This window comes from Genypterus blacodes, unplaced genomic scaffold (assembly GCF_046128005.1).
Source record: "Genypterus blacodes isolate CSIRO-AG114 ecotype Tasmania unplaced genomic scaffold, CSIRO-AGI_Gbla_v1 ptg000226l_1, whole genome shotgun sequence".
NCBI lineage: Eukaryota > Metazoa > Chordata > Actinopteri > Ophidiiformes > Ophidiidae > Genypterus > Genypterus blacodes.
The window spans coordinates 81,513-102,913 of record NW_027467024.1 but is presented as its reverse complement, the minus strand read 5'-3'; the positions used below and the strand labels follow the sequence as shown (position 1 = coordinate 102,913).

General features: G+C 45.2%; 5 protein-coding genes across 6 annotated transcripts; 2 read left to right on the top strand and 3 right to left on the bottom strand.

The window, feature by feature from the left end:
- Positions 1-627: 627 nt before the first annotated feature.
- On the top strand, positions 628-9,749 carry LOC143016361 (testis-expressed protein 2-like). Its single transcript, XM_076170653.1, has 12 exons — positions 628-1,082; positions 3,489-4,763; positions 5,633-5,833; positions 6,199-6,496; positions 6,598-6,776; positions 7,192-7,395; positions 7,762-7,861; positions 8,297-8,429; positions 8,556-8,693; positions 8,800-9,009; positions 9,145-9,265; positions 9,369-9,749. The coding sequence occupies exons 2-12, from the start codon at positions 3,600-3,602 to the stop codon at positions 9,513-9,515; spliced, it is 2,895 nt and encodes a 964-aa protein (XP_076026768.1). The 5' UTR covers positions 628-1,082; positions 3,489-3,599; the 3' UTR covers positions 9,516-9,749.
- On the bottom strand, positions 9,741-12,352 carry LOC143016362 (large ribosomal subunit protein uL3-like). The gene is made up of 7 exons (XM_076170654.1): positions 12,225-12,352; positions 11,375-11,561; positions 11,047-11,207; positions 10,777-10,878; positions 10,525-10,620; positions 10,270-10,389; positions 9,741-10,111 (listed from the first exon to the last, which is right to left on the bottom strand). The coding sequence occupies exons 1-7, from the start codon at positions 12,270-12,272 to the stop codon at positions 10,052-10,054; spliced, it is 774 nt and encodes a 257-aa protein (XP_076026769.1). The 5' UTR covers positions 12,273-12,352; the 3' UTR covers positions 9,741-10,051.
- Positions 12,353-14,458: 2,106 nt separating this feature from the next.
- Positions 14,459-15,820, top strand: ndufb10 (NADH:ubiquinone oxidoreductase subunit B10). The gene is made up of 4 exons (XM_076170631.1): positions 14,459-14,690; positions 14,979-15,117; positions 15,428-15,567; positions 15,663-15,820. The coding sequence occupies exons 1-4, from the start codon at positions 14,543-14,545 to the stop codon at positions 15,734-15,736; spliced, it is 501 nt and encodes a 166-aa protein (XP_076026746.1). The 5' UTR covers positions 14,459-14,542; the 3' UTR covers positions 15,737-15,820.
- Positions 15,821-16,420: 600 nt separating this feature from the next.
- Positions 16,421-18,855, bottom strand: rps2 (ribosomal protein S2). Of its 2 annotated transcripts, none has more exons than XM_076170628.1 (7): positions 18,787-18,855; positions 18,338-18,475; positions 18,129-18,218; positions 17,401-17,508; positions 16,982-17,315; positions 16,640-16,731; positions 16,421-16,552 (listed from the first exon to the last, which is right to left on the bottom strand). In XM_076170628.1, the coding sequence occupies exons 2-7, from the start codon at positions 18,470-18,472 to the stop codon at positions 16,472-16,474; spliced, it is 840 nt and encodes a 279-aa protein (XP_076026743.1). In that variant the 5' UTR covers positions 18,473-18,475; positions 18,787-18,855; the 3' UTR covers positions 16,421-16,471. The 2 variants fall into 2 exon arrangements, with proteins under 2 accessions (XP_076026743.1, XP_076026745.1); XM_076170630.1 differs by having other exon boundaries at positions 18,783-18,798.
- A 194-nt stretch (positions 18,856-19,049) lies between these two features.
- Positions 19,050-21,233, bottom strand: rnf151 (ring finger protein 151). Its single transcript, XM_076170648.1, has 4 exons — positions 20,982-21,233; positions 20,373-20,542; positions 20,177-20,273; positions 19,050-19,577 (listed from the first exon to the last, which is right to left on the bottom strand). Exons 1-4 carry the CDS (start codon positions 20,982-20,984, stop codon positions 19,113-19,115), a joined length of 735 nt encoding a protein of 244 aa, XP_076026763.1. The 5' UTR covers positions 20,985-21,233; the 3' UTR covers positions 19,050-19,112.
- Between the last annotated feature and the right edge of the window lie 168 nt (positions 21,234-21,401).

Genomic DNA, 21,401 nt, shown 5'->3' with positions numbered 1-21,401 from the left:
GTAGCAGAGGAAACCACGACATCAGCCCTGTGTGAAGAAGAGGAGGGAGGCCCAAACAAGGAACCAGGTTTCAGCATCAGGCAAGAAATGAGGCACAAAGGGAAGCATTAAACTAAATCTAAACTAAACACAGCAAAAGTTATAAGCATTCATGACATCCAGACGCATGAAGGAGCTGAAAGATGAGTGAAAAAGAAAAACAACAGGAAAGCTGAACCCATTATCGTCCATTATGTGAAGATGGAAGTGAACCAGAGAAAATTACCTTCCGCTTTTTTGCTATTTGCCACAATAGTCCAAAATAAAATGGAATAAAACAATTCGACAACTTTCTAATATCTTTACTGTGACTTTTAGCATGCGAAGAAGTAACAAATCTTACCTGCCTGAACTGTTTTTAGTCAAATTGAGGCCTAATAGCGTGAAGAATCAGCATTATAATACTATATGGATATTAAATAATGATTTTTAACTGCTGGGAATAATTGAATGGAAGGATTCGGGTAAATTCTACATTCGGATACTCCATTCTGGCTGCGATATAAACACTTTAGCTCGCTTCATTCCGCCGGCGTGAGTGTAGCACCGCAGCGGGGAGGAGGGAGGAGCGGGGAGGGGAGGGGAGGCGGCGTGACGCGGGGCGCAGAGCTCAGGACGCGTCTCACCGCCAAACTACTCAACTCTAATCTGGATTACACTCCTCAATCTGCAGCCAGGACTCTAATAATCACACTATTAGAGGCTTGGCGTCGCTAAGAAAGAGACGGAGCCGGGTGTTGACATGCAGCCGTCGCAGCTGCGTTACTGCTCAGCCCGGTGTTCCAGTGCGGAGACGGCGGGTTCTCTGGAGAGGTTTTGAGGGGAAGATGACAGGATGCAGTCTGGTTAAAGTTATGTTTGGTATTTGGTGCTTGTGATCGGCGTTGCATCGCTGTGAGCTCTGCAGCATCCAGACTGATATCTGCAGCTCCACACACACTGCTGCTCCTGCTCCTGCTGCCACTGCTGCTGCTGCAAAACCCCGATGCTTTCTTCATTCTGACTGGACCTGACTGGACTTCTACCAAACATGTGAGATCCAGGTGAGTCCTTAGGAGTCAATGCGACCAGAATGCATCAGGAGGAACATCTCAGGACAGCTCAGACTAACATGTGAGGGATCAGTGTGTTCATATTGTGCTATGAGATCTAAATGAAAGGAATAAAAGTTCACATGATGCAGCTTTTTACATTATAACACTGCCAAGCTCTTAAATTCCTTTTGCAGATATATAAAATCTATAAAAGACGAGCAAACGTGTTTTATTATCTCTGTGAAGTTTATATAGCAATGTGAGATATATGAGCCAATCCTATGGTCTCACAAGTCATTTTTCTTATGATGAGTGAAGGATAAACTGCACATCCACTGACTCACCCTTTGCCAGTATAGCAGCTGATGGCACTTTCCTTTGTGCCATCTGAGCTTAGTTTGGCTCTCAGAGCACAGATGGAGGATTACAGCGGGTTTATTACCTTTTTTTTATTTAATAAAATCCATCATCAAGTCCATAAAATGTCATTACCGCATCTGTAGTCTGTGCTGAAAATGATGATGTGACCTTAGGTGTCTGCTTTGGGACATTGTTCAGAAAGGAAAGTCCACTTTACTTTTTATTTTCCTGGGAGGAAGCCATGACGACAGAGTTGTAGGATTTCACCTTGTAGTTTTCTGTCAATGGTCGGATGCAGATGCACTTTTCCCTTTTTGTTGTTGTTGTTGTTGTTTTGCCTCTGCAGAAACTCTTCTAAAGTCCAGGCCTCCAAATCTCTGCTCGCTCTCTCTGTTCTCCTCTGAGACTCTGAGAGGGGAGATGATTCCCGCCCCCCCCTCTCTCTCTCTCTCTCTCTCTCTGTCAGCAGGAACTGTTCCAAATTATCTCCGGAGAGTAGAACTTGATTAGGGTGATGGGGGCAGAGGGGGGAGGGTTGGGGGCGGTGTAGTCGGCAGCAGGTTGGGCCTTGCGTGTGAAGCACTTTTGTTTAATTAAATTTGATAAACAGCACAGCAGGTTTGTTTCTGCTGATCATTCTCTTTACGATCAATACAGAGAGCAGCGGACGAGATGATGATGATGATGATGATGATGAGGAAGGTAATAAGATTTAATCATTTAAAAGGTTGAAGGTTATTAAACTTGACATTCATATAAATTGTTTCATCCAGGACCAATCATCTGTCACTGCTCAACTTTCTTAAGATTACATCATGGACCAATGCAGCCACCAACAGGAAGTCCCATTATTGCCACAATGATTCAGCTTTCTGTATTTGTAACTCGAATGGCTGCAGGATTTCCTCTGTGCAAATGAAGAAACACACACACACACACACACGCACGCACGCACGCACGCACGCACGCACGCACGCACGCGCACACACACACACACACACACACACACACACACACACACACACACACATACTACCATACTAAAACAGGCCTGATTCACTGAGGCTGGACATCACACACAACACACAGCCTATGTCACGTGAGGCAGCAATGTGTGTGTTTGACAGCTGGCATGGATGACAACACATCACATCTTTCAGCCAAATGTTGTGTGGGAGTGAATTAGGCTATAGGCTCATTCCTGGCACACACACACCCACATGACAAAGTGAGTGTACACACACACTGAACATGCATCTTCACTTCATCCCAGTGCTTGCTTAAATATGTGTGTGTGTGTCTGTGTGTGTGTGTCTGCTCCTGCTTCTCCCCATCATATATTCCAAACAAAGGAAATGACAGCAAGTGTTCATCCAATTCAGCTTTTTGAATCATGTCAATCAGATCTGATGGAGTTGTTCTGTGTGGTTTCACTGAACCATTCGGGGGAATCAAGGCTGCAAGAAATGAAAACTGGACACATTGATATCGTTGCCAAGATGATGAGATATTGTTTTGGTAATGTTGTAGTTGGTTGGTCTTATATAAAGGCAGGGAAATTGGGATTGGCAGTGTCTGAAAGCCTGTGACTGTGGGATTAAAGCCTCTGTGCTCTGTGCTGTCCTACATTACAGATGACCCCAGACATAAAATACTCAGCCGGCCCAGTGATTTCAGCACACACACACACACACACACAAACAGCAACACACAGTTATCCAAATGGGTGCAGAGGAAAGAAAGAAATGCAAAAGCGGCACAGAAGTGAAAAGGGGAGAGGGTGGAAGGAGGTGAGGCCAGTTAAAAGGAGATGAATAAAGCCTTCATCTAGCAGAGGAGAATTTAAAAAGGAGCTGGGATCTTTATGTGTTTGATGCCAGCAGTGGCTGTGGTTAATAAGGGTGTGTGGGAGAAGTCAGTCACAGTTTGCGGGAGACTGACACCACAAATTAGAGCTGTAGCTATTAGAAGTAATGTTTTCTTCAAGAATTTGTCAAAGCTGTTGGTAGCAATCACAATAAAATGCATTTTTCTTGTTCTTCGCTGTGATTCCAGGTTCAAATATAGAGTTATCGGTTAATCCGCGGGGTGTTCCAACTCCAGATGCCCTGTGTCCCATGTCTCTGAGGACAGCTTGACTACAATCTCTCTGTAGCTCCTGTGATCATGGAGGACAGCAAGCTCATCTTCAGTCTGGACTGCCAAGATGAGGGTCCCATTGTGGCGTTTTCCAAAGACAAACCCCAATCCAGGGAGAGCAGGTCCAGTCTCAGCCTTGCGATGGATTTGGACATGAATCAAGGCCACCGCTCCCATCCCCCTCACCTCCCTCACTCCCCGTCCTCTCCCGGCTCCCTCGCTGACTTGTCAGCCTCATCCGAAGGCCTGTATGTCACCTCCAATCTCGTCAAATCCTCCTCCACAGAACTGGAGCCCAGGGAAAGTGGCTCTCAAAAGGGCAAACCTCTGCTCAGCCTGGTGAAGTCCCTGAGCACAGAGATCTCCCGCAGAGGAGAACCGGACGTCAACCTATCCAAGTCAGACTCCAAGCTCCATTTGCACCCATGGAAGCAGCTGAACCAGCCCAAGATCCCAGAGGTCAAACCTGAAGCAGGGGGACTGACAGAGAGTGATGGTTGGGTGTCACCTCCGTCCACAGACAGCTTGTCTCCCACAGAGCCTCGGAGCAGCTCGCTGATTGCTGAGCTGGAGGACACGCGGAGGAAGTTCTCCGAGGCGATGCAGGATCCACTCAGCATGTTGAGTAAGATCATAGGGGACGAGAGCTCTGGCAGCCCCAAGCAGGGGAGAGGCTGTGTGGCAGTAGAATCCCCAGCCGCCCAAGGGTGCTGCGGAAGAGAGGACGGAGCAGCAGATACCCAGCTTAAGTGCCGAAGAAGAAATGATGATGAGGCTTCCTTAATAAAGTCGTCAAACTCCCCAGATGTCCACACACACAGCAGAGACAGAGACGTGTCTTCTGATGTCCACTCTGGCGTCGGTCTGGTTGCAGAGGCGGAGCAGCAGCAAGGATCCTCCCATCCCAGAACTCTGGCCCAGTCTGGACGCATGATTCCTCGGGCGTCGTTGCCTCTTCACTGGCTCTTCTGCGTGGGGCTTCTGGCCTACGGATTCTTTGTGCTGCCCCTCCCCTCGTATGTGACCGGCCTGTCAGTGGGCGTGGCCTGTGGCTTCGTCTTGGGTCTGGTGGCTGTTTTTATGTTTGCGCCGCAACGTTCAGGTGTCAGAAGCAGCCGGGACTCCAGTTCCCGCCAAGCCCTGTGCATGGATCCACTGGACAAAGGGCTCGGGAATGCAGAACTCTTAGAGGTAAACAATAAGGAAAATACAGTAAACAAACACAGAAATATGAATACACACAGGCAACACACACGTACTGTTTTCCCCTTTCATCCATATGTCAGCCCTCTTTCTATCCTCGGTTCAAAACACATTTTTAATCCAGTAAGAAAACATATACTGTTTACTTCTATAGGCTGTGTAAGGAGTCTAGCAGTAAACAGCATGGTGTGTTTTTGAGTTACGCTTAAAATGCCGCAAGGATAGTAGCAGTCGATGTTTCTGCCTGATCCTGTAGCAGATTTAGATGCACTGAAATGAGGCCTGATGGTTTAATGTTTGTCAGGGAAGATACGATTATAGCCTAAACAACAAACAGCAGCAAAATGAGCATCTGAAGAGCCCTTAAGAACATTTCCTTAGAGGTGCTTAATGGATAAACGCTCCACAGAACCCTCAAGCACAGCAGGTTCTGCATACTAACAGTGCTTTAGTGTGTTAATAACGTTCTTAAGACTCTCCTTGACTGTTGTGCTGAGAGTGAAGCGGGCTGCTTCGGTAAACAGTGTTAACAGGAGACACCACCAGCAGGCTGTAGGCCATTTTAAAGACACATCCACAGCGTTAAACGAGACATCTATTCTGCCACGTCTCACGTTTCCTCACCCACAGAGCTGTATTGTCCCTGAATGCACCACTCGCTGAGAATTTCATTTGCTGAGAGTAGAGTTCACAATAGGTTGGCATGTTGGCTACTGGACATCTTTTTTATAAGTTTAAGAGCGGCTGAATATAACCACAATACAGCTGTCAGTGTGTTTAAAGGCTTTAATGAATATATGCAGTCATTTGTGTGTGATGATAATCCATTTTCTACACCCTCTGACTTCTTTCTACAGGGGTGGATGAATGAGACGCACACCTATGACCCCGAGATGCATCACCCCTCCGTCATGCACTCTGTCTATGCCACTCTAGAGGGCAGCAAACTACGCCTGGAATACCCACGTGGCAACATCCCCCGGTGGGCAACGTTCAACGAGACGCCCCACGAGACCACGTTTCTGCGTTCACGCACGTACCAGCTGGCAAACTGTAAGGTCAGTGTGCCTGCAAACACACTATCCCAACACAATTATCATCTGACGGTCCAAAACTCTCGTCTCTCTGCACCCATATTGTCATCTAACACGGAGGTGAAAGACCAGGATGAAGTGATGATGCTCAGGATAAGCTTGAGCTGGCGTCTGTCCCAGATCTACTTTGTGGCAGGCTAGAGTTATTTGCAGTAAGATAACAGGATGATAATGACATTCAATCTAACAGTTGTGTTACGTGCTTCAGCAATTTCTGCCTATCAGTTGCTCTTCTGGATGTCACAAAGAAAGAACATGGAAAAATAAAACGACACTCAGTCCTCATCATCACTTTTTGTTCTTGTTGTTGTTGTTGTTTTGTATCCCAGGTGTCTCTGCTGCCTCCCGGTTTGGCCCGTAAGAGGTTGTGGAACAGGAAATACCCCATTTGCGTCACTCTAGCCGAGGGGGAAGTTGGGGAGGAGAGTCTCATCGCAGGGGAGGAGGAGGAAGAGGAGGATGAGGAGCAGGAAAGGGCAGAGAGATACGCTGCCCCGGGCCACCAGCTTCCTGTCACCCTCTACCTGTTTGGCCGTACAGGAAGAGAGAAGGAGGAGTGGTACCAGCACTTCCTGTGTGTCTCCAGGGCCCGAGCCAGAATCAGCCAGAGCGAGGAGGAGAACACAGGTGACGTGATGTGATTTAGCGTGATCTTGCGTATGGTGGGAGAAAGAGTCCAGTCACTCACTCCCCTGCGTCCACGTCTTTGTCTTCTCTCCCCCACTCAGACGCTCTTTGCGGCGGGGACGGCTTTAAAGAAAGCACAGAGGATTTGCCAGGAGCTATGAAAACAAGAACACTATTGGACTACAGCGCCTACATGACGCGTCTAATTGGCTCAGAGACGTGCAACCCCTCCCCCAGCCCCTGCCACAGCGACAATGATACTCCTACAACACACACAAAGGTGAATGAAAACATGTTTAAAATGATCGGCTTAGATATAAAATGCCAGTTTTTGCTCTCCTGGATGTCTCAGGTTTCAGAGCTTTGTTGTTTCTTCTGGGCTGGACCCTGGGATGTTGTCCTGATACATGATTCCATTGATTAGAGCCGGTGGATGTCAGCTGCTGTTGTACATTGTATTCTCTTGTATGAGCCCGGCCTTGTCCGAGATGCCGGCTCGGCCCTGCGCGTCTTCCCTGACCCCACCGAATACCAGCGTGCACAAGTATCAGATATCACTTTGCGGGATATTTATAGGAAGTGACTGGTTTGGGATTTGTACCAACAAAGCCAACAAACTGAGGCAGCGTTCAATCAGTATGAGATTGACTGGTAAGAGATAGTTGATGGTTACACATACGCTGTCTTCCCTGCAGATACAGAGTGAAGACGGCGGCTCTGGGGGTGAAGCCGGGGCTGAGCCTGGGGCTGAGCCTGGGCAAGAGGGCCCCACCTCTGCTGAGGGCCAACCAACATGGGTCAACTCCCTGGTTGGTCGGATCCTCTGGGACTTTCTTCGGGAGAAGTACTGGACCGACCAGGTGGCACACAAGATCCAGAAGAAACTCTCCAAGATCAGGGTGAGGATCAGGGGATGGAGTGATGGATGGATAGATAGAGGGATGGATGGATAGATGTGTGTGTGTGTGTGTGTGTGTGTGTGTGTGTGTGTGTGTGTGTGTGTGTGTGTGCGTGCGTGTGTGTGTATGCGCGCACGCGTGTGTATGCATGTTTATGAGAGTTTGCTGATAATGCCTTGTTGTTGCAAAGACAGGAGCTGGGAAGGGGAGGAGCACTGATTGCACCACAGCAGCCCATTACTCATTTATCGCTCTCCTCTATCACACACTCCTCTCACACTCTCTCTCCCTCTCTCATGTTCACCCTCTGTCACACACTTCAGCAGAGTGTGTGGTATTTAAATGCACCCTTTGTCTGGTTTACAGTTGCCATACTTCATGAATGAGCTGATCCTGGCTGATCTGGACATGGGCACGTGTCTGCCTCAGGTCCTCAGCACCTCCAAACCCTCACTGGACCGCAGAGGTATGCAAGTGTACTTGTGTACCTGTGTGTGTGTGTGTGTGTGTGTGTGTGTGTGTGTGTTTGCAGATGTTAATTTCTTTTCTTCAGGCACTTCTCACTGCCTCCCTCATCTCATACACACTTAACATGCACAAGAATACTAACTGCAGTCAACTCAGGACCTGATCTCATTTGTGTCATTATGAAGATTTTCATGCCACCTCTAAAGCGTCCCATTGTCTCCTGCCTGAGCTATTATCAAATCCTCTTAGTCTCCATTTAGCCTCGTCAACAATAACATGCTGGACGGATCCCACCTCTATCTCCTCCTGGTCTAATCCCAACTCTTGTGACAGACCAGAACAAGCACAGATATCGGCTCTGCTCTCTGATTTGTGTTTTCCTTCCTCCTATTTATCTCCTGATGTTTCTGTCCGTCCTCTTCCATCACCAAAGGCCTGTGGCTGGAGCTGGAATTGTTATACACAGGCTGTCTACAGATGACCCTGGAGACTAAAATGAACTTGGTTAAACTGGGCAAAGAGGGGGAGGATGAGGCCCACAGCATTCCAGACACCCAACAAGAAGGGTAAAAGCATCCAAACGTCTTGTTTCCGTGACAGCAGGGTGGAGGGTGTAGATAGAGTATAGGAGTAGAATAGCTTTAGTCGCGTAACTTGCAGTAACCGGTACCACTGCTGTGTGTTTGTTTTAGCTCTAAACCCAAGCTGTGCATACTGGCGGATAGTGAAGAAGAGTCCTCCAGTGCTGGGTCATCTGATGAAGAGGAGCTGCCTCCCTCTGAGCTCCAGGGACCTCTGGGAGAGAAAAGCACATCCGGAGTTGCTGACGGGTAAATTGTTACTTTACGCCCCTTTATGGCCTTCAGATTCAGTGATCCAGTGTTTTCATTCACGGTCTCACGCTACATCTGTGCCCTTGCCTCTGTCTCGCCTCAGGCACACCGGTGGCAGCACGAGCAGGAAGATTCTGAGATTTGTGGACAAGATAGCAAAGTCCAAGTACTTCCAGAAAGCCACAGAGAACGAATACATCAAGAAGAAAATAGCTGAGGTGTCCAACATGCCTCTGATGCTCAGTGTGGAGGTTCTGGAGCTCTCCGGGACTCTGGCTGTCAACATCCCTCCTCCACCTACTGACAGGATATGGTACTGAGTTACTTTGTTCCCGGTATCATTTGCTAGACTGTATCTCAAATTCAGCACACACCTTATACTAAAACTCTTCTTCTTCTTCTTCTTCTTCTTCTTCTTCTTCTTCTTCTTCTTCTTCTGTCCTTACAGGTACAGTTTCAGAGTACCGCCCAAGTTAGACCTTCATGTGCGTCCCATGCTCGGGGAGCGGGAGGTCACCTTCACACACGTCACCGAGTGGATCGAGAGGAAACTGCAGTGTGAGTTCCAGGTCAGTCCATCAGTGAATAAAGGAAACAGCAACACACACTTTCAGCCTCCAGTGAGACACAATAACTTCTACCAATTTCTTCTTGTCCTTTTATCTTAAACAGAAAGTATTTGTCATGCCCAACATGGATGATCTCTATTTGCCCCTGATGACCTCGGGCCTGGAGAGCCCGTCTGCAGTGCACCAGTCACCTGCTCATTCTACATCCCATCAATCCTCCATGGATTCCCAAGAGTACCTGTCAGAGTAGAGTACATAATGGGTGCATAAGCTACTTCTGCAAAGATTTGGTGTTTACCGTGAGTGTGTGTGTGTGTGTGTGCTGTAACCAGAGCGTACTGGATGCACATGTAACATAAGGTGACGAGAGGCAAGATGGCATTAACCTCAGTTGACCTGAACATGCTGGTAGTGATGATGCAGAGCAGTGAACTCTACACAAACGGTCATTGGTGTCATTTTTGTTTACCAGACGGAAAAGAATGGAATATGCTGCACAAAAATAGGCTGCATCATAAAACAAATTACAATCTGTGAAAAACATTGCGGTGGTGCTGTTGCTCTCTATGTTGCACTTGAGTTGTTAAGCCGTGTTGGTGCATGTTGTTTTTGAACAGTCCTCAAGGATTTATCACAGAACAATAAAACTCTTCAGTGCTTTGGATCGGAACAACATACTTCATGTTTCAAACACATCTGCACCACCAAACATCTTCTCATGGAACAGATACACACTGTACTGGAAGCACACTTTTATTATTGTGTGTGAGAATGTAATCCATTCTGTCAGGCTTCCTCTGGCAGAGGCTCCTTGAGCGTCTTCGGTGTATCCTTCTTCAGTGGCCCCTACAGGTCAACCACAGGTCAAAGGTTAAGATCGAGCAAAGAACTCAAGAGGGTCTCTATAGTATGTTGTGCAGTATGTATTTGACCATGCAAATATTGTATTTTTCTCATTGAAATACATGAACCATCCTCCTACATGTTTCCTGGAGTCCACTCACCATGAAGGCCTTCTTCTCGTGGGCAGTCTGGAAGCGACCGTAACCAAATTTGGAGGTGGTGTCAATGAACTTCAGCTCAATGAGCTCCTGGGACTTGCGAGATGTATGCACAAGGAGAGACTGGAAGGAGAAACACAATGATGTACACATTGACTTACTGCATCACTGCAACGGGAGGTGCAACTTGGAATATGAGCATGGCTACAGTGTGAGCTGTTAATTGTTGTAAAATGTGCTGTAAATAAGACAACGCACCTTCCTGAGAGTGAGAACACGTTTCTTGGTCCCAGGGACGCAGCCTTTCAACATGACAAAGTCATTATTGACTTCACCATAGTGGGGGAAGCCTCCCTATAGGGACAGAATACAGAGAATATGAAGTATAAAGTCAAATCATGACTTTGGATATGCATCATTTTTCAAAGAAGTTACTATAATCCTTCGTAGTGTGTATTGTATAGCTCAATTAATGCAATTTAGCACATCGTGCCAGTAAATAGTGAGTACCATAGGCGTGATGGCCTTCTGGGTGGTGTCATAGCTGGTGGAGGCATTGTTGGCGACAATCTTCCCATCTTGGATGTGAACACCCTTACTGATTCGGTAGATCTGTGGACACACGAGGGGGAATGAGGACTTCAAGCATGAAGAGATATCAATACGGAAAATTATGATACATCAGAGATTATCTGGAAAGAGTGTGACTAAATCTGATGAAATGATAAGTTACAAAATAAAGCCTCAGTGCGTGACGTTGACCCGTAAGCATCAGTTCACCTTCTTGTTGAGTTCAGTACGGTGGTTGTAGCCTTTCTGACCAGCACGAGCAATTGTGTAGGCCACACGGGCAGGATGCCAAGCTCCAATACAGGCCACCTTCCTCAGACCCTTATGAGTCTTTCTGGGGAGTTTCTTTGTGTGCCAGCGGCTTGTCACACCTGCCAGCACAAAGGAAGAAGAAAAGATTGAGTAATCTGCATGTCCATATACCTTGTGGACAAAACAACAATAATGATCATTTCTGTTAAGTTCTTGGACCGGCATTTCAGCTCAACTCACTTAATCACAAGCCAGTTATGTGTCTCTATAAGAGCTTGCGTCCTACCTTTGAATCCATGACCCTTGGTGACACCAATGACATCGATCATCTCATCTTGGGAGAACACCGACAGAACAGGCACAGCCTGCTCCAGGTGCTCCTTGGCCCAGTCCACTTTGTCCGAGATGCTGCCCCCATTGAGTTGCACTTCGATGATATGAGCCTTTTTCTGCTTAATGGGCAGCAGACGTATCTGGAAATATAGAACAAAGACCTATGAAGCGTGCCGTCGATACCTCCAGGGAGCTTAGAGGCCAATAACAGCTTTATTGTTCTGGGTTACTGAGCATAGCCTTTTTATGAGTTATATCTATTTCTTTGGATGAGATCGTCTTTAACCTAACTCAGTCATAACTCCAGGCAAGGACAACAGCTCTGATATAATCATCATTACTCATGAACATATTCCCACAGTTAAAGCGTTGTCTGTTGACCTACACTGTGAGAGGAAGAGTGATCTTGGCAGATGTTAACGTTGTGGACTGCCAGACATTACGGTTCCCCCTTGGCACAGCCTGGGTGAGCTGCCACGTTCTGCAATGTGGATTATTTTTAAACTGCTATTTGAAGCGGCCCCCTACACTGCTCCTCACTGAGGACACAGACACTAGCGTTACTGTCAGTGTCATTTTGTGAATGATCTCAACTTTATTTATTTATCTATTGTCTTATTTCTTTCTTAACATTTTTTTTGTTGTATGTGATGGTGTTGATAAATGATGAAGTGTTAGGGTGTGGTATTCTCTATCAGGTACCAGTAATTACTGTTTTGACCAACAATAGACACAGTGAAAGAATTATAAGTAAAAGTCATTCTGAACACTGAGGTGTGCCGGTTTAAGAAGCGCCGGCCTACCTGAGAGTGAATTATAACCCTGATGATTGTGCAGTACTTCTTCATCATGGTAAAATCCTTCTTCAGCTGCTTCTTTCCCGTCTCATCCTGCCACTTCTTGCTGTACTTGGTGAACGCCTTCTTCTTGCTTTTGTACCTAGAAACATTGAAAAGCTCCATTGTAGATGTAGATAATCAAAACAACAGTGTCAGTAAAGCAACACACTGTATGTGTGGCGGACTGTTGTATGCAGGACATGCATACAGGATCATTGGGTCATCACCAGTTTTTGTAGAATCTACGCTTGCACTCATCACTGATATGCTCGGCAAAGATGGTCTTAAAGGAACGCAAGCCCCGCACAGTGTGAATGTATCCCACAATGCCCACCACGATGACTGGGGGAGTCTCGATGATGGTCACTGCCTCGATCTCCTCTCGCTTTGACTGCTCTGCGAGAGAATAAAGGGAAATTGTTATTATCCTCTAGGTTTGTCATTATTTTGAATTTGATCTGCGTTAGGGTTCAATATATGTGAAAGAGAGAAGATAACAATTGAGTCAACCCACTACATAGCAAATGTATATGAACCTCATTAATGTGCATCTGACACATTCCGCATTGATTATCATATAACAGTGTATCATGTAAACTGCAGGACATTTGCACAGAACAAGGTCATACATAACAATTTATCTAACCATGTCATGATTTCCCTCTTGTTGTATTCTGTGCGTTCATACATATGGATAACTACCCGCTTGTTTAATCTAGTCACAAAAACAGCTACAATCATTCAAAATAAATGTTTCTCTCGAGCCAAGTGTGTGATGGTCAAGTGGTGGGGTACATACTGAGAGCGGTGCGGTGAACCTCCCTCAGGGTGTGAGTCATGCCTGCCTTGTATCCCAGAAAGGCAGTGAGGTGGACAGGTTGGCTTGGATCATCCTTTGGCCAGGTACGCACCTTCCCCTTATGTGTCTTGCTGCGCTTGTGGGGCAGGAAGCCCATGTGCCCGTGACGGGGTGCGTGGAATTTACGATGAGACTGGGCAGGAGACAGACGACGCAAGGGCATTACATGTCAACATGCAACTCAGAGAACCCCTATGAGGGGTTTAATGGTGTCAGTAACAAATTGTGTCCTTGAGCTGATTGTCTTCACTTTCTATCACACCTGCACAGCCAACATAAGACTAGCAGATACTTTGACGAAAGATTTTTAATGGCACAGGGGCTCATGTGATTCAAAAAGTGGAGAAAACTCTGATGTCTGTATGCCACGTGTCAGCATTGCACATGGTCAGTTATTACTAGATCATTTTCCAATATATGTATACATCCACATGGTCAAATTCAGTCGTAAGCTCCACACATGCGCAAAAACAGAAGATGAAGTGATATTATTCTAGGCATTGATGAAACCTTTAGAGCAGAAAGAAAGAGAAAAAACCACGAGGAGCACTGACCATGTCTTCACGTGTCGAGTCGAGGGGTAGAAAGAGAGAGGAACAAGTGCCGATGTAAGGGTCAAGCAAAAGATGATACACAGAGTAAGGCTCTAATTTAGTGGGTGGTCCAGTTATGGAGTCGTATTCACTTTCAAACAAGGCAATTGCTGCCAAATCCTGACAGAAGAAGACGGGAGGAGTGAGGAGGGTGCACTCGGAGGTCTGGGTGGTGGGGAGGAGGCCCGGTGAGCAGAAACCATTTCTAGCATGTGGTCAACTATAGAACAACCACACTTTTATTGTAGTTCAAAAGTCAATAATATGGCGAGCAGTCATCAAAACTAGACGTTGGCCTCTCTCATTTGTGTATAGGTATGTTCTGTATGTTGAGGTACTTCACACTGAAGTTGAGTCGACTACGCTAAAATACCATCAACAAACGCATTTTGTCCACAAAACTTTAATGGAGCTGTGACAGATAGAAATTCAAATTCAGTGTAGCTCATTGTATTAAAATGTTATTTAAATACCACTTGACACATAAGAACTGAATTTGTCACTGGACTTTCGTTCTTTTAAAAACATATCTTGCAGCGACCCCTACTGCATTTTCAAGATACAACAGTTTCAACTGTGACCTTTAGCTTTCGACCCTCGTCTGAAAAAGAAAACAAGCCCGTACTGGACTATTACTATATCCGACTACAGACTCGATGTTTGTACTCAGTGACAACTTTGCAAATAAAATAAATAAATAGTAAATGGTGTAAAATGAATTTAGCTGACCTCCAATTCGCCATTATTCTTTGCCTACTGCGCATGCGCCACCTCGAAAGGCGAATTGTCGAGGTCGAATTGTAGGTCTGTCATACTAAAAACACACTAAAATGCCGACGGACTATGAAAAAGGCGCGTACCCGGAGCCTCCCCGGAAGACCCCGGTTGTGGTTAAAACGACGGAGTTGCCAAACCCAGCCCTGATTCTGTCTAAAGTCTTTTATTACTCCGTGGACCTGCCTGTCACCGTATTCAGAGGTAAAGCTAAGCTAAAAGGCTAGCACAACACAGATATCAGGTCAGAAGCTGCTAGCTAGCGCACCTTGAGGGGTTCCTTTAACGATAGCGTTGTTGTTGTAAAACTACATGCGTAATACACAATTCCACGTTTTGTCTGTTAAGAACAAGCTGCACACACCACGTTGTATGGGTAGATTTTAATCCGCTAGCTTTGGATGTTAGCGTCATTGATAGCAGTAGCAGTGTTATCACATGGCTATGTCAGGGTTAAACTTTGTCTCTGGGGTGTTTTCTGTCTTTCACCAGGTGCTATTGACAGTATTCAGGCCAAAAACAAGAGCGTGTACTACCACCGGAAGTTCCGCCGTGTGCCGGATCTCCTCGAGTGCGTGGAGGGAGATCTCCTGTGCCACTTTGAGGCAGAGATGCAGTGGAGGAGAGACTTGTAAGAAGCCGATCATTGTTTACAACAGTAGATCACTGTAACATCAGGCAGTTGATTTCATGTCATAATGTACAGTAGGCTTTAGATATAATGCTATAATGTTATATGATATAATGTTTCTCTCACATGCACCTGAACATTAGAAAGCATGAAACATTTTGACAAATATGTATTACAGTTTTAGTCAAGGATTAAATAATGAGGCCACGCAGTCGTAATTACAAGCAATACACTGCATCTCTACCACTTTTGTGGATGTAGGTGACCTTGTGACCCCTGACACTGTTTTCTTTGTGCCTGTGCTCCTCAGTAAGGTGGATCAGGAGATACTTAAGGTGGTCCAGGAGCGTCTCTGCGCCTGTCAGCAGAGGGAAGGACAGAGTTACGAACAGAACTGTTCCAAGGAAATGCAGCAGTTCAATGAGGTGACCAAGAACTTCATGTCACGCTGTAAGTACTTTGTAATTATATGAATGCTTTGGTGGTTTAAAAAGAATATCCCAAAAAAAATTGTGAAGTTTAAGTGCTGATCCGACTCTTTGTAGATGGAGACCTGGGAGTGTATGCCGATGCGAAGAAGTGTCTGATGAAGCAGAAAGAACGGATGATGGAGGCTTAGGCCACAAATGCTGAACTTGTCCCTCTCACGCTTTAAGGCTGTATTGTGTATTAACTGTAAAATAAAACCATTATATTATGCGTTTTCCATGTCCTTTTCATTTAGATTGATACTTGTTTAGTAGTCATGTTCGCTTGGTCATAGGAATCACCGGTCAGCATGGGACTCCTGTGCAGTCATCGCAAGTTACATATGAAGATAAGTTAAACTAAAGGCACTGATATTGAACTGTTAGTCCTTAGTATCAATATTAAGCTGTCAAGAGGTTAATGGCGATGTTACTGAGCAAGTGTAAGAGAAGGTGAGTGAATGCATGGGGTTATAGCATCAGTTTTGATTGGTCTACTGAACTTACAGCACACGGCACTTCATTTTAGACCTGGTTGAGGCATGTAAACAGACCTTGACAAATAAGCATCTGGACATTAATGTACTTCATACCCATGGATTCCACTTCATAAACAAGTGTTTTTTCAGTCACATTTTAGTCTTTTGAGTGCAGTTTTTCAAAAATGAAACTTCAATTAGACTCCCTTGTTGCATCAGAGACACTGTTAGACGGAGACCTTGATCTCAGTTATACCTCTTGTAAAAATGTTTTCACACAAGTCTCATTACTAGTTAATGAAAATTGCACATTAGCTGAAGGTGCTTATAAAGATCACAGAGGAAGACATCTTATAGTGGTGTTTCAGAACGTTTATTCAACGATTCCACTGTAAAAAAGGAACATTTTTAGGAGGGAGGTGGCTGCACGGCCTGTCCCCTCTGCACTGACACCCTGGTGTGAGTCTTGGCCAGATGGTCAGTGAACTCCTGGAATAAAGGAGACAAAAAGCCTGTTAATACAAGAAGATATCCTCATGAATATCCAACATTAACACTTCCAAACGGAGCACCGACCTGGTAGGGAGACTTTGTGAAGACGGTCTCCTTCCAGAGATCAGGGGTCAGGTAGCTGTAAGTCTTGGAGATGGCATCAAAGGTGGCCTTGGCTGAGAAACAGAAGCACATATATTTAACATCAGGCCGAATGGATTTTCTCAGCACTTATATTATTATTTTGAATGTATGTTGAGCACAAAAAGGGGAACAGAGGTGACCACTGCAACAGAGTCTTCTGCCGTGCATTAATATACTCGTTTCTTTCTCTCCTGATAACGACAACTACCACCACTGAATAGGTGAAGCTGGGCAGAGCGAGGAGAAATTCACAAACACATTTAACCCATAAACAAGTCTTACCGAAATTGCCCAGAGTTGCAGTGCAGCCCCTGGCAGAGGTGTAGCAATCATCGATACCAGCCATCATCAGCAGCTTCTTGGGCACAGGGGCAGACACGATGCCGGTACCACGGGGAGCAGGGATGAGACGCACCAGGACAGAGCCACAGCGCCCGGTGACCTTGCAGGGCACTGTGTGGGGTTTGCCAATCTTGTTACCCCAGTAGCCTCTCCTGACAGGGACAATGGACAGCTTGGCCAGGATGATAGCCCCACGGATGGCTGTGGCCACCTCCTTGGAGCATTTCACGCCCAGGCCAACGTGGCCGTTGTAGTCACCAATGGCAACAAAGGCCTGAAAACAAAACCAGATATTGCATCACTTTTGAGCTGTAATCCTTACACAATCAAGATAATTTGTACATGAGAATAGGCCTCACCTTGAACCTTGTGCGCTGACCAGCCCTGGTCTGCTTCTGCACAGGCATGATCTTGAGAACCTCGTCCTTCAGACCAGAGCCCAGGAAGAAGTCAATGATCTCAGACTCCTGAAATCAGATTAAAGCAGGAGAGATTTAGGTTTTATCATTTCCATCATTCGTGAAATTAACACATGGATGGGTGAAGAAAAGGCATGTCCAAAATATTTTTGCACAGAAATATCTGCCAAAACGTAGAGACCATCATTATTCATCTTACTCAGGTATGGCACTTTTAGAACCAGGACAAATACACCCAGCTCTATTTATCAATAGTATTTACGATTTCTTGTGACCTGAAGTTCTTTTATCTACCTATGTTGAACGCACTTATTGGAAGTCGCTTTGGATAAAAGCGAAATGACTAAATGACTAATGTTATTTAATTCATATAGTTCGATCTGATAAACACCTCCAACCAACACTATGCAATTATACAGGTGGAGCTAATGAAATATTATATAATATATTTCAAGGATATATTGTGAGTGAGTTCAGACAGATCAGAAATCTTAAAAGCCTGCTACGTTTACCATCAAAAGTTCAACTGGTACTGTACTTATAGTGCATCTACCCACCGCTACATGTCAAGAGGGATTTCGTGAGTATTCTAGCAATTTCAGTGCACTTTTCTCAGAAACACTGCATGATGGAGGGAATAAAGGGTCCCGTGCCGCATCCAAGCTTACCTTGATAGGCAGAGAGTACAGATAGATCTCCTCCAGGGACTTGATCTTCATGTCCTTAACCAGGCGGCCCAGCTTGGTGACCGGCACCCACTGGAACACAGAGCATCTCCGTTAGTTGATGACTTATTACTTCGCTCCTCACACTGGACACTCATACGCTTGTGAGCGTATACAGCAGGCATGTCTTCATTTTAATGTCTCAAACTTACTTCCTTATCCTCGGACTTGCCTCCCCGAGCACCGCGGCCCCTTCCACGGCCTCTGCCGCGGCCACGGCCCCTACCGCGACCACGGTCGCCGAACCCTCCGCGAAAACCTCCTCTACCACCGGCGTCGTCCGCCATTTGCTGTAAGAGACAACATTTGACAGGATAAGCGCACTGGGAATCCCTCGGCTACATCACAAGTCACACTTATTCATTGTTATCCATACGTTCATTGACCGGACATGAGCATAGCCGCCATACTGCTAGCAGAACAATCATTGTGATTTAAGAATATCTCGACGATAGCTCTACTATGTTCATAACTATATACATTGTATTTATTTGTAATACCCCAATATGCTAAATATGAGCGTAACTGTACGTTTAACCCAACGATGCCACAGATAAATAAAGATTCATGGTGAGAACAAACGACTTCACATCCTACTTACGTGATCTGTATAACAGGAAGAAGGCCTGGGCAAAGTCCCGCGTGGTTTTGTTAAAGCCTGGCATCGCGATATTTCCTTAGAGAAAGTGCTAACTAGCGCCCCCATCAACAAATATCACGCATAACATCACTGCTTTTCTCTGCGCACAAAATTAGGAAATATTCTAAATCTACGATAAAATGTAAGGTACTCATGACACAGTAATGTTAATCACTTTATTTACGATATAGATGAAAAAGCTGCAAAATCATCCCAAACCTACTTACATCATCTAAAAAAAATTCCCTTCAAATAAATTAAAAGCATTTTTAAACGTGATGGCAACATTAACCTCTGCTGCTACTCAGCACCCCAATGGCGCTGTCATTGCCCTCACCAAGGTCCTCCTCTTCCACCTCATGCAGGTCATCCATCACTTCTAGGCTTTCACATATCAGCCCTATCTGTCTCTTCATGTGGGCCATGGTGCTCTGCATCCGCCTCATTTTCCTCTGTAAGGCAGCAGCGATGGCCCTGTGGTTCCTCTGTCTGGCTTCATATTCCTGCCTCAGCTGCTTGTAGCAGTTGTGTTGGACCTGGGTGCGGTGAGAGAGTATTGTCCCGCAGCCCATGTGGCAGGGTTGGCGCCAGTGCTCACAGTGGCGGGCGTGAGTGTCCAGGTCCCTGCGGAGAAGCTGCGCCCGGCAGCCTGGGTAAGGGCACGGGATGAGCTCGAACAGGCAGCTTGTGCTGTGACAGTACTGCTCAGAGAGGGGGAAGGTCTCTGCACAGCCACGGATCTCATTCTTACACTGGAGTCACAAAACAGTGAAATACAATGTAACAAATCGCTATAAGAATTAGGGATATACTAGAACCAAGCCTTTATCAATGTGTTAAATCTAATCTGGCTTTAGAAAAACGTATGTATGCATGTTTGTTTATAGCAAGAGGAAAACTGAAGAATTTAATGCTATTTTATGAAATTACTAACATTTTTTTTGAGATGTACCAGTGGGTCCCTAATATTAAACCTGATTGTTCTTTGTTTACACCTGTGTTGGACAAGTAAAAATGAGATTGATACATGCAAACCTGGGACCTTTGGGCCACCTGGGGGTCTGGGGTCTCTGGGTCGTGGCCCAGCCATGCTGTCACAGTCATACATATGTTTTTTGTTGAAAATAAAACCTTCTCTAACATGGAAGAGGTTAAAATCTAGGCTTCTCTGTAAGTCTTACTTTTATTAAGGAAAATACTACATCAAAAACAGTTTTTAGTGAACATAGTAGATGCCATATAAATTACAGATGAAAGTAATTCATGATTTTAAATATTGCAACTCCATACAGTTATGACAGAAGCGGTGTATCTGGTTTAGCAGCCCCTGATTAACCCTATTTTTTCCTACCTTAATCTTCAATCGTCCAATAGATTTGCTGAGCTTGAACATGACAAAGATCAGGTTCTGGTTAACAGGCTTTCTGCAGCAGGGGCAGGTCTCCTGCCTTGGAAATAAATAATCATTAATCCTGGATAAATCATCACTAATACAACTTAAATCCCTGTTCATCTGTGTTGTGTTTGGTCCGAGGAATGTTTATCACCTCTTCAGCCACTGTAAGATGCATTTCTTGCAGAAGATGTGGTGGCACGCAGCCCTTACTGGACACCTGAGGACCCCCTGACATATGGTGCACATCAAGTCATAGTCTGGGGGGTCCACAAACATCTCCATATCATAGCCTCCACTCTGCGCTGACAATTCTGGATCCGCCTGAATGTCAACAACGTATACACACAGTATATAACATGATGTTATTGTGACAGCTGAGGAGGCGACCAGAGTGAAACCTTTAACTGATCAACAGGTGAGTATAGGCTCATACAATATTGTCAACATAAAAGATGAGACAAACTAAGTTGTTCTGGAAGGTCATATAACTGATCACATGATTTTAAAGAGCTAATACACTTTTACTATATATATCATAACTTTATTGAATTGTTTTGTTGATTAGGAAGTAGTTTTGTTAATTAATGAATGCCCAAGATAGAGGTTACAATATTCAAAGCTCAAGTACATTCTTCAAAGTTAGCAAAATAGTAGGAGCCAATAGGATGATCGCTCATGGATTTGAAATTGAACCCTCGATCATTGTAAACAAATAATATAAAATATTTAAAAAACTAAATAAAATATGCCGTGTACTCACCATAATAATGTTCTGTGCCCAACCTAGTCTCCATCCCCGGCGTTGGTTAGTGTTTACTCCATATCGGCGCCTGTCACATGCAACACAGAGAACACACACCCGCGTTATCAATGCAACACACACATGAACATTCCTGACAAAACACAAAGGAGGGACCGTGTGAGCCGACCGCGAGAGCAGTAAATCAGAGATAATGGCTCTCGTTACGGAGCGCGTCGTTTCCCTGCTGTTCTAGCACCAGACGGCAACATCCGCGCGTCAAATAGGAACTTTACGGCATCTAGAAACGTCCGCTGTGAGCGACTGAAACGATCGGCCATAATGATAAAGAATATTTAATTTTTTTAATTATATCAATCTAATTTTACTTCAGAATTTAAGATTTTACGTCAACTATCACTTTACCTTATTTATTTAATA

Bases quoted from the DNA above. Each gene is read 5' to 3' on its own strand.
- LOC143016362 (XM_076170654.1), bottom strand. From the start codon at position 12,272: ATGATGAAGAAGTACTGCACAATCATCAGGGTTATAATTCACTCTCAG. The intron at 11,562-12,224 runs GTAGGCCGGCGC...CTATATTTCCAG, and splicing joins GGGTTATAATTCACTCTCAG to ATACGTCTGCTGCCCATTAA. The intron at 10,879-11,046 runs GTGAACTGATGC...GTGTGTCCACAG, and splicing joins GTACTGAACTCAACAAGAAG to ATCTACCGAATCAGTAAGGG.
- LOC143016361 (XM_076170653.1), top strand. From the start codon at position 3,600: ATGGAGGACAGCAAGCTCATCTTCAGTCTGGACTGCCAAGATGAGGGT. The intron at 6,497-6,597 runs GTGACGTGATGT...TCCCCCACTCAG, and splicing joins GAGCGAGGAGGAGAACACAG to ACGCTCTTTGCGGCGGGGAC. The intron at 7,862-8,296 runs GTATGCAAGTGT...CCATCACCAAAG, and splicing joins ACCCTCACTGGACCGCAGAG to GCCTGTGGCTGGAGCTGGAA.
- ndufb10 (XM_076170631.1), top strand. From the start codon at position 14,543: ATGCCGACGGACTATGAAAAAGGCGCGTACCCGGAGCCTCCCCGGAAG. The intron at 14,691-14,978 runs GTAAAGCTAAGC...GTCTTTCACCAG, and splicing joins GCCTGTCACCGTATTCAGAG to GTGCTATTGACAGTATTCAG. The intron at 15,568-15,662 runs GTAAGTACTTTG...GACTCTTTGTAG, and splicing joins CAAGAACTTCATGTCACGCT to ATGGAGACCTGGGAGTGTAT.
- rps2 (XM_076170628.1), bottom strand. From the start codon at position 18,472: ATGGCGGACGACGCCGGTGGTAGAGGAGGTTTTCGCGGAGGGTTCGGC. The intron at 17,509-18,128 runs GTAAGCTTGGAT...ATCTGATTTCAG, and splicing joins TGTACTCTCTGCCTATCAAG to GAGTCTGAGATCATTGACTT. The intron at 16,732-16,981 runs GTAAGACTTGTT...TCTGTTTCTCAG, and splicing joins TGCAACTCTGGGCAATTTCG to CCAAGGCCACCTTTGATGCC.
- rnf151 (XM_076170648.1), bottom strand. The intron at 20,274-20,372 runs GTGATAAACATT...TTTATTTCCAAG, and splicing joins ATCTTACAGTGGCTGAAGAG to GCAGGAGACCTGCCCCTGCT. The intron at 19,578-20,176 runs GTAGGAAAAAAT...TTGTGACTCCAG, and splicing joins TTGGACGATTGAAGATTAAG to TGTAAGAATGAGATCCGTGG.